The following is a 13,297-nucleotide window of genomic DNA, read 5'->3' on the forward strand; positions in this document are numbered from 1 at the left end:
TTATCCCCTAACAAAGATGTTTAATGCTCAGCATAGATTTCTGCTGCTAAAGGGACTGCCAGGGGATTCTGAGTGCAAATTATATACCGTTTACTGGAGGAAGCCAATTACATCTGTATATATCCTCTCCAATTCATCAGGTGGTGCTCCCTATGCCAAATATAAACAAACTAAATACAAAGTGAATGGCTAAACACTTGCACATGCAGTATGCTAGTATTTTTATTTAATGTTAGTGAGAATTAAGATGTCTGTTAGTACAGAAGACTCGTTTACAGATTATAGATATGATATGGATATTAAACAAAAACATTGACTCCAGGTAATTGGTTTTAAAATCAGCTAAAAGACTTCTGATAAAATTGCCAATATTTAATTCACTTTAAAAAAGTATCTCATTTTGTCCCATTATATTAGCCATTCTGGATTATTTGTTCTAAATAACTAGAACCCTGTTTCTTGAGTACACTCACATTTGCAGCATACTTTTGTTTTTATCTATTTACCTGACTCTGCTTACCGTTGCAGGTTAAAGTTGCAATTCTTAAATACATAGAGACTCTTGCACAGCAGATGGACCCAGGGGATTTCGTAAATTCAAGTGAAACTAGGCTGGCGGTATCTCGGATCATCACCTGGACAACAGAACCGAAAAGTTCAGATGTTAGGAAGGTATGTCCATTCATGCTAAAATATGTAGTTAGTCTTTCACAGTTTTTCTTCAGTAGTTTTTAAAGCTGAAACTTATTCTGATTGTCCTATCAGAGTTAGGAGGTATTTGTATGTGGGTTGTTACCATATTCTTAACTAATGCTTTAACAAAAAAAATTTCTTAGGGTTTTGTAGTTTGACAATTTTTCCAACAAAAGACTCCTACAAAAAATTCTTTGTAGGTTCATTCTTCAAAAGTATGGAGAACCTACTCCATTTCACGATACACAGATTACATTAAAGCATGTCGTGTCAAAATAGATAAATTAAAGCCATGTCTAGACTAAGATAAAGGTGTGGTTTTTAAAATATTTGAGCTTAAATGTCATACAGTTTAAAGCTCTAGACAGTACTAGTTATATTTTAGGTGGTTGGGAGGAACCTATCTTAGGGTAAAAGGAATACTATTGTTTAAAACACTTTGTATGACAGTTAAATTTACTTAAGTGGCCGTCTCTAGACAGCTTTAACTAATATTACTGCAACAAAGGCCACCTTCTAGCCCGGTAATAATACATTGATCACAGGAGGGGTGAGTAAGAAACTAAAATTATAGTTCATCTGGTTGAATGTTTGCATCTGGTTTTGCACATTCTTTGTATTTGACAAAAGGATCTAAGGAGTAATTGTTGAGTTGGTGACAATAGGAAGCTGACATTTTAATAAAACTACTACTTTGGCATCAAAGAACTCTTCATACAAAAGCTACTGTTGGTAACATTTGCTGTGGAAAACTAAAATACACATTCTACAGAGATTTTTTGCAGGAAGTGAGAGGGGGTTGTGTTTCCCAGTAAAAAATTGATTAAAAAGAAGAGATTTGGTTTTCACTAACAGATTATTCTGTGTTGTTTATCTTTTTGGGTGACCCCTTTCTTCTTGAGATTTTATGCCAACTTCCCACCACCAGACTTCAGAGACTTCTCTGACTGCTCCTTTGACAGTTTCTCCATCCCTTAGAGCTTGGCACCTCTCTCTCTTTTTTTTTTTTTTTGTCTTTTGCTGGGGAGACATAATCTGATCACATGATTACAATTATCTGGTCTTTGCTGATCATTTGTAGATCTACCTCTGCTCTTTCTCGCTTTTTCTTCATGGCGGACCTATTACTAACCTACATTAAAATAATTTCTCCTCAACCTACCCTTTTCTATTCCTGTTAGAAACTCCACTATCATCGTTGTCCCTCTGGCGCTGACTGTCTTAGTATCATTTTTCTCCCATAAGCATGTAAAAGTATACAAATTTACAAAAAGAGCAGATTTCACAAAGTCTGTAAAAAGAGACTTCATTCGTTGTGTGCAAACAAAAATTGGTGCTGAACTTTAGGAAACTTGGTACATTTCTCTGTGAACTAGATCATCATTTAGCAAGAAAATGGAAAGTAACTTTTTTAAAAGGCGAGTATTGTATTAGCGTATAGGTTTATGATATTCAATTATGTTCTTAATTTCGGTGTCCTCTTTCAATCATTTTTTCCACTTCTTCCCCCCTTTCCACTTACAGTAACTGTTGAATCCTATTTTTCCTCAACTGCTCAAAAAAGTCCATCATTCCGTGCCATTCCCATTGTTGAGTCTTGTCCAAGGCTTTATCACCTCAACTGAACAATCCCTACTTGCCTAACTCTAGCCTTATTGTCCATCAGTCCATCCAAAACACTGCTCCCAAAATCATGTACTTTGCCTGTTGCACCAGCTCTGTCCAGACTCTTCTTCAGATCCCTTTTCTTAGCTTTCCTTGTCCTCCCAGGTCATGCTGAAACTCCTAGTCTGTTAAGCTACTGAGAATCTGGAGATATTGAAAACAAAGGATGTGGGGGAGTCTAACAAAATGCTCCTGCTTACTGGACAATCAGCTGAATTAAACTGCTCATTAAAATAGTGAGGAGGATCTCATCAGTCTACTCAGTCATCAAAATATATAGCAGTATATGGCAAAAAGTTGGTCAAGCAGGCGTTCTCCAGACAAGCATAATATTCTTTAACCATTAAGACTTCATTGAAGTTGCTTATCACTCCCCCCACCTTTTTTTAACTAACTTTATAAAAGGGGAGGGAGTCATTTTAGTAAAAGATGAGGTATTTGAATCCTTTTCTAATTTTGTATGATATATGCTGATATCCAGCAGTTGTTTTTAAATGAACTACATGTAAACCCTTTTTGTCTGTTACAGTTTTAAATCTTTTTTCAAACATTTTCAGAAATTTATTCTCCTGTAACTTGGTTGCATAATAACACTAGCTAGAGCCCATTAAAGAACACTAATAATAAATAACAATCAGTTTGAAAACTTAACCCAAACCTACAAGTCCAAGGATGAAACATACTAACCATGTGAAAAATACTTATGCTACCATACCTCCTGAAATTTAAAAGAAATAAAAGTTTGTTTTGTCCTTCGTTTAATTGTAATGGATTGTCGGTCAACTTTCTTATTTATATAGACTTTCAAGAAATCTTTGGCAAGGTTTCTCACAAGAGGCTACCAAAAAACTAACTAGTCTTGGGATGAGAGGCTAAACAGTACCATGGTCAAAAATTATCTAAGAGACAGGGAAAAAATTATAGGAATAGATGGTCAGTTTTCTTCATGGTAAAAAGTTAACAATGGGCCTCAAGATTCCATATTAGTTTCAGTGTTTTAATATGTTTAGTAATGACTTAGAAAGAGTGTATTTAAAAAAAAAATGAGGTGACACAAAGTTAATCAGTTATTCAAGTCTAGAGAAGGTTGAAGAACTTCAGAGTGTGACTTAACCAAGTTTGATGAATGGTCAACATGATGGCAAATGAAGTTCAGTGTTAACAAATGCAAAGCAGTGCACACTGGCGGGAAGACGTAAACTACTTTTACACCTCACAAGGTTCTCAATTAACAGTATCAACTCAAGAAAGGGACTGGCAATCATTATGTAAAGCTTAACGAAGACTTCTGTTTAATGTGTAGCTGTGGTCAAAAAAGCAAGCATTATGTTAGGGTGCATAAGAAATGGCATGTTGAATAATGTGGAAAATATTGTAATGCCATGATACAAATCAGTGGTACAGCCTCATCTGGAATACTGTGTGCCATTCTGGTCACCCCTTCTCATAAAGGATATTGCAGAATTATAAGTGGTTCAGAGAATAACAAATAGTTAGAGGTATGGATAAATTCCTATGAAGAAAATGAAAAAAATTGGGATTGTTTACCTTAAAAGAAAGAGATTATTAGGGGGGAATATGATAAAAGTAGCTGGAAACAAATTCTGTTATTAAAGATTCCTAACATTTCCTGCCCCAGCGCCCTGTTTTAAGTTGCTTATAAATTTGCCAAGCTTTGAGTTTTTGGACTGAAATTTTACATGCTGGGTGTCTTCCTCAGGCTGAATATTTTTGGAAAAATTCAGCCAAAACTGTTCAGCCATTTCCAAGAATGAGGTAATGCAGAAATACATTTTGCCCATGTTAAAAATTTCTGGTGACCATTTCCTTGAACAACATTAGTGTCCATGGGCTTTGGAGCAGGGGCTTGAAATTTGGCAGAGGCGTTTGTTTGTGTCAGGGATATGCCTTTCGCTGTCCCTGTGAAAATCTGCCCAAATTTGGCCAAGTTATAAGCCTTTGAAAATTGTAGTTTGCACATGGCTGATTTTGGCAGCTAAAATCTCCAAAGATTCCATCCTCGCTGAGCATGCTTAAGCAGCTCACAGCTCCTCGTGCTCACCAGACTGAGCATGCACCATCCTCACAGAAAGAGAATGTGCTCCAGCCCAGGGCTGTGGGGATTTAAAAGGACTTTTCTTGTAATTGCTATTCCCAGGTGGTCCATTCCAGGGTGGTGTTGGGCATTAGAATCAAGAGCAGAGATGTCACAGCTTGGTTGGATGCCCAGCTTGAGACTCTGTGATCTGATATGCTGAAGTGTTGAGCACTAACAGCAATGTTTAATTCTGTGGAAAGCTGTGTTTTGACCATATAAAGTGCTTAATACTGTGAAAAATCAGGGTCCAATCTTCTCAGATTAGTGGTAACTTTTTACCTTAATCTTGCTGCCTTAGTTCCCCATCTGTAAAATGGGAGTAATACCCCCTCATCTCAACGGAGTGTTGTGAAGTTAAAATTAATGTTTATGTGAAGCACTCATCACTATAGTGTCTAAGTGCCATAGAAAAGCTCATGAGGAAATTAATAATTCTGTCTTGAGAGCAGTTCGAATAGTGTGCAGTAAAAGCATGGGGCCACACATTGAGCAATGACTAGAAAGCAAAATACTGAATAGCTCCTCATTAAGTGAACACTATCCATCATGTGTACTGAATGAGGCATGGGCCTTGTGGAAAAAATAGTATGTGACCATGTAATTAAAGATTGTGTCATAATACATGTGCACTGGGGGGCAGAATTAAGATTGTGCTGGCATTTCCTTACTTTTGAGTACTTGACTTTGTAACACTGATGTTCTTTTAACATAGTTTTTTGTGTGTAACATATAATAAGAAATGGCATAGAGAAAGTAGGTTGGGAGCTTCTGCTCTCTGTCTCATAACACAAGAATAAAAGGACATTCAATTAAACTAAAAAGTACGAAATTTAAAAAATGCTAAAAGTAAATGCTTTTTCATTCAGCATGTAGTAAGACAGTAATACTCATTACCACAAGATGTTGTTAGGCCTGATATTAGAGAGTTTCAAAGAGTTTAAAAAGTATGGATTGGATGAATGGACTGTAAGGTGGATAGAAAGCTGGCTAGATCATCGGGCTCAACGGGTAGTTATCAACGGCTCACTGTCAAAGTTGGCAGCCGGTATCAAGCAGAGTACCCCAGGGGTCAGTCCTTTGGCCGGTTTTGTCAAACATCGTCATTAATGATCTGGATGATGGGATGGATTGCACCCTCAGCATGTTCATGGATGACACTAAACTGGGGGGAGAGGTAGATATGCTGGAGGGTAGGGATCGGGTCCAGTGTGACCTAGACAAATTGGAGGATTGGGCCAAAAGAAATCTGATGAGGTTCAACAAGGACAAGTGCAGAGTCCTGCATTTAGGATGGAAGAATTCCATGCACTGCTACCGGCTGGGGACCGACTGGCTCAGCGGCAGTTCTGCAGAAAAGCACCTGGGGATTACTGTGGACGAGAAGCTGGATATGAGTCAACAATGTGCCCTTGTTGCCAAGAAGGCTAACAACATATTGGGCTGCATTAGTAGGAGCATTGCCAGCAGATTGAGGGAAGTGATTATTCCCCTCTATTCGGCACTGGTGAGGCCACATCTGGAGTATTGCGTCCAGTTTTGGGTCCCCCACTCCAGAAAGGATGTGGACAAATTGGAGAGTCCAGCAGCGGACAAGGAAAATGATTAGGGGGCTGGGGCACATGACTTATGAGGAGAGGCTGAGGGATCTGGGCTTATTTAGTCTGCAGAAGAGAAGAATGAGGGGGGATTTGATAACTGCTTTCAACTACCTGAAGGGCATTCCAAAGAGGATGGAGCTTGGCTGTTCTCACTGGTGACAGATGACAGAACAAGGAGCAATGATCTCAAGTTGCAGTGGGGAAAGTCTAGGTTGGATATTAGGGAAAACTATTTCACTAAGAGGGTGGTGAACCACTGGAATGGGTTACTTAGGGAGGTGGTGGAATCTCCATCCTTAGAAATTTTTAAGGCCTGGCTTGACAAAGCCCTGGCTGGGATGATTTAGTTGGGGTTGGTCCTGCTTTAAGAAGGGGGTTGGACTAGATGACCTCCTGAGGTCTCTTCCAACCCTGATATTCTATGATTCTATGACTTGGGCATTTATATGGATAACAAGAATATCCAGAATTATTACATTTAATGCTAACACATTTTGGAAGGAATACAATTAATAGAAAAACATTTTTAAACAATGTTTGGCAAGTTTCAGTGGTATTTTTCAAAGACTATATTTGCAAGAGTAGTTTGACACACAGTATATTTGTCAAATAAATTATTTGGCAAATACTAGTGAAATGCAAATACAGTAATATAATCTCCAAGTATTCAGCAAGTCTACTTTTTTCGTCTCACTTGTTTTGGTTCCTGTCTTATTTCCATTCCTGGTTAAACTTCGCTTTTTCTTACTATAGTAGATCATACTGTTTCTAATCTTGCGTTATCTTTATTGTTTACTTTTTTTGTCCTCCGCAACTGTCTCTCTCCCTTTACCTCCTCTTCAGTATTTTTCTCTCACCACGTTTCTTCTGCTTCTCTCTCTCTCTCCAGAATCTTGCTGCAGTATTTCTCTGTTCTGATTTCTCATGTTTGAAAATGTCAGATATCTACTAGCCACAAACTAATGTAAAACACTGGGGGTCTTACTGCCCATAGGCAGTGCCCAAATGAGAAACCAGTCCCTCTAGCATCTTGGAAGGGGGAAGTTGAGGATTGTATTCCTCCTGGGTGGTGTCTCATAATGCTAATTATTGTTCAGATTTGCCTCTGTTTAGGTGTTAGAGCTGCTTAGGTTTTCAGTCATTGAACACCGCAGGCTGCTGGAAGGGAAGAGGAGACATGCGTACTCTGGTTCTCTTCCCCCACGCTGTCCTTCCTCCCCAAAACCTTAGTTGTTACAAGGCTAGGTGGGATTCTGCAGTACTTGACTCCATCTCAGTCTCCTTTTTTGATTCCTCGCCTGCATCAGCTAGCTCCAGTGCTTGCCTCTGCTTCTGCTCAGAGCTTTCAAGCACCAGCAGAATGAAGTATGACCCTATGCTTGTAGATCTCAGAGCTGCACACAGGACTCTTAATAACATTAATGAAAACTGATCAGACTCTGGTCAATTTTCATTCTGCTTTCGCTTGGCAAAGTTTTAAGCATGGGAGGTACAGGAGCAGACTGCTGACTAAGGGAGACAGCATTAATTCACTTTGCGCTTGGTTTGCATTTGGGATTTTAACTTCAAAACCGCCGAAGCCTAGAAACATAAGCCAATCATTTCAGAATCGGGTGCCTGAAGTTAGGTTCCTATGTTCATATTTTAGGCACCTAAAGTGCCTGATTTTTTTGAGGAGTAGTGACCATCCAGTAGATCCATAAATAATTATTTAGAAACCTAACTTTAGGCATCATTTTTGAAAAACCTGGACTTTATCTTTTTTTAAATGAAAGCTTAAGATTCTGTAGGGTTTGGTGGCACTTGCCCAGAGAAGTTTCATATTCACCCTGAGCTAGTGAATTTTTCACGACCTGATAACACTTTTCTAGAGCTTTATATTCAGGGGTCTCTTTCACCTAAATCAGTAAAGTTTAAGTCGTAAGGCACGTGGCATTCTATCTGATCTGATGATTAAAATCTCTCGTATGGGTTCTTATGTCAATAGTTAACTGAATCATGGAGGAGCTGCCAATGAGCTTTATCATCTGGAACACTACCTAGTTTTTGTTACCATCAGAGAGCCACTTGCAATAGCCAGTTGCCCTGAGCTTCAAGATTACACCAATAAATATTTGAAAGTGATATCCTGACATTATTAAACTATGGTTTTTAAATGCTTTTCACTTAAATAGATTTGAATGAAAAATTAGATATATCATATCATAAACATTCACAGCAACTTTCTCTATTTTTAATAGGTGGTAACTTTTTTAATGAACTTTTCTATTATATTAAAACAAAGCAGCTTTTTTTCCACCTACTTTGTACAAATGACCTTTTCCCAGTGTGAGCATTTCCAAAGGACCATTTGCTATTGGTCGTTGAACTGGGACTTTTCTCTGGAGGCTAGCATTCAGTGCTCCAGAATCTCAGTTGTGTTTTGAGTTTTATTTTGGGTTTGTTTTTGTTTTTTTTAATGAAAAGTCTCTAGCAACCTAGTTTCTAAGGTCAAATTTTTAAGGGCTATAGTACATAAACCAAAGCAGTGATATGTGCATCAATATACAGCCAGCCTGAAACAATAGTTGCGAGAGGGGTGGTTTACTATGAAGCAAAATAATGATTAATTAAACATCAAAATTGATAACTCTTTGATTGGTGGTCAAAGCATGTAAGAAAAAAAACAGACAATCACATTATGAAAATCTGCTGTGAATGTAGCTCCACTTGAGACACCAAAATAAAACTTCATTTGTGGGGAGACCTTGGGAATATCATTTTTATTTCCCAATTTGACCCCCGATTATAGGAACATGTTGACACATGCTACTTCTCAAAGTCGCCTTCAGTAGCCAAATGTGCATAATTAGAAGCCACACTACCTCGAGATGGCAGGATATGAGCCTTATAGTGATGGGCTCTGTACAAGTACAAAATACAGTTCTACCCCAGAAAGCTAAAATTCTAAATCATTTTGAATGATGCCTGGGGGTAAGGGCTTAGAATACAACAGAGAAGAGAGAGAAGATAAGAGTGACAGTGATAACACAAGGTTACATATAAGATTAGCAACAGGTACAATCTGGAAACTTTAAAGTTCTGGGGGGATTTATGTCTCAACTGGCAGAGAGATCAGTGAATCACTTCTATTCTAACCAGTTAGGAGTTGATGAATCTGTCAGTTTCCCTTTGTTTTTTATTAACTCAAATTGCATTGAAGTGAAGAGACTAGGACAGGAATGAGAAAGAGATTTAAACATGTAGCAATTCACCAGTGAAGAGCAGTTGTTCACAGCAAATTTATGTTTAAGATTTTAATGTTTTACTTAATTATATTTAAACACAACCATGAATATGTGCTGATGTATGTTTTCAATGTTAGCTTTCCACTTAATTTAAAGTTACTACAGTTCATTACTCTGGAGAGAAAAAGAGAGAAATAAATATCTGAAAGAATTTTCTAAATTACTTGTTTAAATATTTTGGTACTTAAGCAAGTTGTCTATCATTTTTTCAAACATTAGGCGCTTGTTCTGTCCAGTGCATGGCAGACCTTGTTGGTGAGCTGATAGATTTAAGTAGTTAATCTGGAATCAGCTTCATACCAGAATTAAAATATTAAATAAGTCTGTGTAATTCAACAATATCCTGCCTTTCATTGATATGTGACTGGCCTCTTGCCACACTGACAAACCTTTTGGCCTCTCTAATCAGCACTGACTAAATTGTGTAAATGACACTAAATCAGCTAAAAAAAAGTTAGCTAAAAATACACTGCATAACTAATTACATTCTACTGTCATTAAAGAGATGTGCTTTTGATACAAGACAAGGAAAACAATTTTAAAACACCAGTTTAAAACCAAGTATTTACTCTCTAAATGGGGGGAGGATCTATAAATTGCCTAACTAATAAAAACTTAAAATCAGAAAAATTATGCAGCAAGGCAGATGCTCTAATATTAATATTTCAAATTTTACTTTTAATCTTCAAAGTGTTTTCCAATTTGCTAAATTAATTCTAATGACATTTACCTCACAAGGTTATTGTTCATTTTTTATAGATAAGGGAAACTGAGGAAGAAAGAGTTTAAATGACTCCCCATGTGATCTTGGGGGAGTCTGTGTAAGTTAAAGACCTATGATCAGACCACAGAACTATGCCTACTGTACTCCAGGTTAACACATCTATTTGCTAAATTTTAAAATAAAAAATAAGGATTCTCAGTTGATAAACTTGTGGGTCACAACCACTTGAGAGCTCACCAGAAAGTTTCTGGGGAAGAGGCAGATATAGCAAGCTGGCTCCCATCATGTCTGAGGTATACTGCTAAATATGAGTCTTCTGTCATTTGGAAATGATTCTGTTTTAATGCCAAAATCACTTATAAGTCATTATGCCATTTTCTTTGTCATTTCATTTGTCTGTTGTTACGAGCACAAAGCACTCTGGGAGAATATCTCAAAATGACTTGTTGCTAGGAGGATCATGGGAAGTAAAAGGCTGAGGATTCCTGACCAGAATCATCAGTGTGTGACCAGCAAATGTCCATTGTTGGTTTTTTAATCCTGTCTGCCGATACCTTTATTCTTGAAGTTTTTATCTAATTAAAATAGGTAATCAACATTGCATTTCTTCCATCATTTTTGATTACTCCTTTCTCTGGAATCCATACTGGTCAAATAAAGCAATTTTCAATATCTAACATTTTTAAAACAAAAATTCACATATAGTTTTCATTAATATTTTTTTGCTCTAGGCTGCACAGTCAGTGCTGATTGCCCTATTTGAACTCAATACCCCAGAGTTCACAATGTTACTGGGTGCTTTACCAAAAACATTTCAGGATGGAGCAACAAAGCTTCTCCACAACCATCTCCGGAATACGGGCAATGGTGGTCAGGTATTTACACTTTTTTTTTTTTGGCTCTGAAGTTACTAATACATACTTTCATCTTCGTCTTAATATAGGTTGTTCTTCTTCCTGGGCTTGCTCATATCAATTCCAAGTAGGTGTGCGTGCGCTGCGTAGAGTCATCAGAAGACTTTCCTCTAGCCATACCCGTTGGGTCGGCTGTGGAGCCCCCTGGAGTTGTGCCTTCGTGGTGGTGTATATAGGTCCCTGCCAACCCGCCGTCTCTTCAGTTCCTTCTTACCGCCCATGACAGTCTTTGGAGCTGCGTTTTTCTCAATCCTCTAGTGGTCTTTCTCTTTGTATCTGTAAATAGTTAACTTAGTGTTAGTGTTTCAAGTAGTTTTTATAGTTAGATATGTTTCTGTTGGGGTTTCCCCTACTCCAGGTCCTGCCAGAAGCCTATGCCCATGGTGACCCCAACAACTCTTGCTTAAAGTGCTTGGGGAAGGCCCAACAGACCAACAGGTACAAGATTTGCGAAGATTTCTGCCCAAGAACCAAAAAGGAGAGAGACTTTAGGTTAAAACTACTCCTCATAGAGTCATCTCTCCATCCTCAGCCGGCACAGCCCACATCGGACTCAAAATCTAAGGAGGCAAAGAAGCTGAACCTCTTTGGCTAAAAGGTCTACTCTAACAGAGGGCTCCAGCTTCAGATTTCCAGCCAGCCACTACAATTTCAATTCTTGGAACACTCTCTGACTAAGTTTAAAGAGTTGCTTCCAGCTGAATCCCGGTCAGAGTTTAGGGTCATCATCAAAGAGGGCAAGGTTATAGCAAGGACCTCATTGCAAGCCACACTTGACTCAGCAGACTCGGCAACCCGCACGAAGTCAACCAGTATAGCCATGTGAAGGAGCTCGTGGCTGCATAGTTCAGGCCTCCCACATGAGGTCCAAAAAACAATTCAGGACTTGCCCTTCAATGGATCAGGGCTGTTCTTGGAGCAAATGGACTCTAAGCTCCAGTCTCAGACTTGCAAGTGACATTAAAATCTCTTGGCACCATACACTAGCCCCACAAAGGAAGCATTTCAAACCTCAGCGTCCCCTATGCTTCTGCCCAACTCATCCTAGACAGGATTACAACAGGAGGCAGGGCAGAAATAATAGGAGGAGGCCACCTCAGCCCTCTTCCACCCAGAGCCAGGGCTCGGTGAGGCAGTCTTCTGACCCCAAGCAAAACTTTTGAAGGCGCACCTGGGGGCGACCAGGCAAAATCCCGGATACTTTCCTCCATTTCATGAACTGTCTATCCCATTTCTACCATGCCTGGGCCCAGATCACCTTGGATCAATCTGTCGTATGCATGGTCGAATTGGGATATTCTCTCAAATTCTGTTCCATCCCTCCCACCCATTCCCCTTCCCTCTTCAGAGACCCTTCTCACAAGCAACTTTTCATACAGGAATTACAAACGCTCCTATAAGCTGGAACAGTAGAGGAGGTCCCTCAGAATTTCTGGGGCAAGGGGTTTTATTCCCAATATTTCCTAATCCCGAAAGCAAGGGCAGGCTCAGGCCTATTCTAGACCTGTGAAACCTCAACAGATTCATGAAAAAGTTAGTTTTTCATGGTCTCCCTGGCTTCCATTATCTCCTCCCTGGATCTGGAGGACTGGTACACCCCCCCTCAACTTGAAGGACACATACTTTCATGTGTCGATATTCCTGTCCCACAGGCGGTTCCTCCAGTTTGTGGTCAACACCACCCATTATTTGTTTATGGTTCTCCCCTTCGAGCTATTGGCGGCCCGTTGGGTGTTCACCAAATGCATGTAGGTCGTAGATGCCTTCTTGAGGAGGCAACAGATACAAGTATTCCCATACCTAGATGACCTGCTAATCAAGTGCCGCACCAGAGCTCAGGTGGAGGAGCATGTGAACCTCGTACGGTTAACTTTTGACAGGCTCTGGCTGATCCTGAATGTGACCCAGTCAACTCTAACCCACACTCAGAGGATAGAGTTCATTGGAGCTCTCCTAGACTCGGGTCAAGCCACAGCAGTCCTTCCGGAATTACGTTTTCTGACCATGGGTGCCATTAGGGGGCTTACAATGATACCCCACTACTATGGCAAGAAATTGCCTGAAGCTGCTCGGTCATGTGGCTGCTTGTACGTATGTAGTTCAGCACGCAAGAAGACACTGGCTCTACAGGCCTGGCTGGCCTCAGTATACAGGCCAAACCGAGACCACCTAGATACAATAGTCAGCATTCCTCCTTCAGTTATTGAGTCCCTCCTGTGGTGGCTCAACCCGCAAGCGGTGTGTGCAGGAGTACCCTTCTCCAGGCTCCAACCCTTGCTGTCTCTAGTCATGGAGGCATCAGCAATGGGATCGGGGGG

At 39.6% G+C, this 13,297-nt stretch overlaps 1 protein-coding gene across 46 annotated transcripts in view; it reads left to right on the plus strand.

The window, feature by feature from the left end:
* CLASP2 (cytoplasmic linker associated protein 2) overlaps window positions 1–13,297 on the plus strand; it is a 271,467-nt gene that overhangs the window by 219,426 nt on the left and 38,744 nt on the right. For all 46 annotated transcript variants that reach the window (XR_012157456.2, XR_012157457.2, XM_073333055.2 and 43 more), the window contains 2 exons: window positions 529–672; window positions 10,797–10,940. Coding sequence is in view for 44 of the 46 variants with exons in the window: in XM_073333055.2 (XP_073189156.1) it covers window positions 529–672; window positions 10,797–10,940 (288 nt within the window). In the remaining 2 variants the exon portion in view is untranslated. The remainder of the gene's footprint in view (window positions 1–528; window positions 673–10,796; window positions 10,941–13,297) is intronic.

Source organism: Lepidochelys kempii, chromosome 2 (genome assembly GCF_965140285.1).
Source record: "Lepidochelys kempii isolate rLepKem1 chromosome 2, rLepKem1.hap1, whole genome shotgun sequence".
Taxonomy (NCBI): domain Eukaryota; kingdom Metazoa; phylum Chordata; order Testudines; family Cheloniidae; genus Lepidochelys; species Lepidochelys kempii.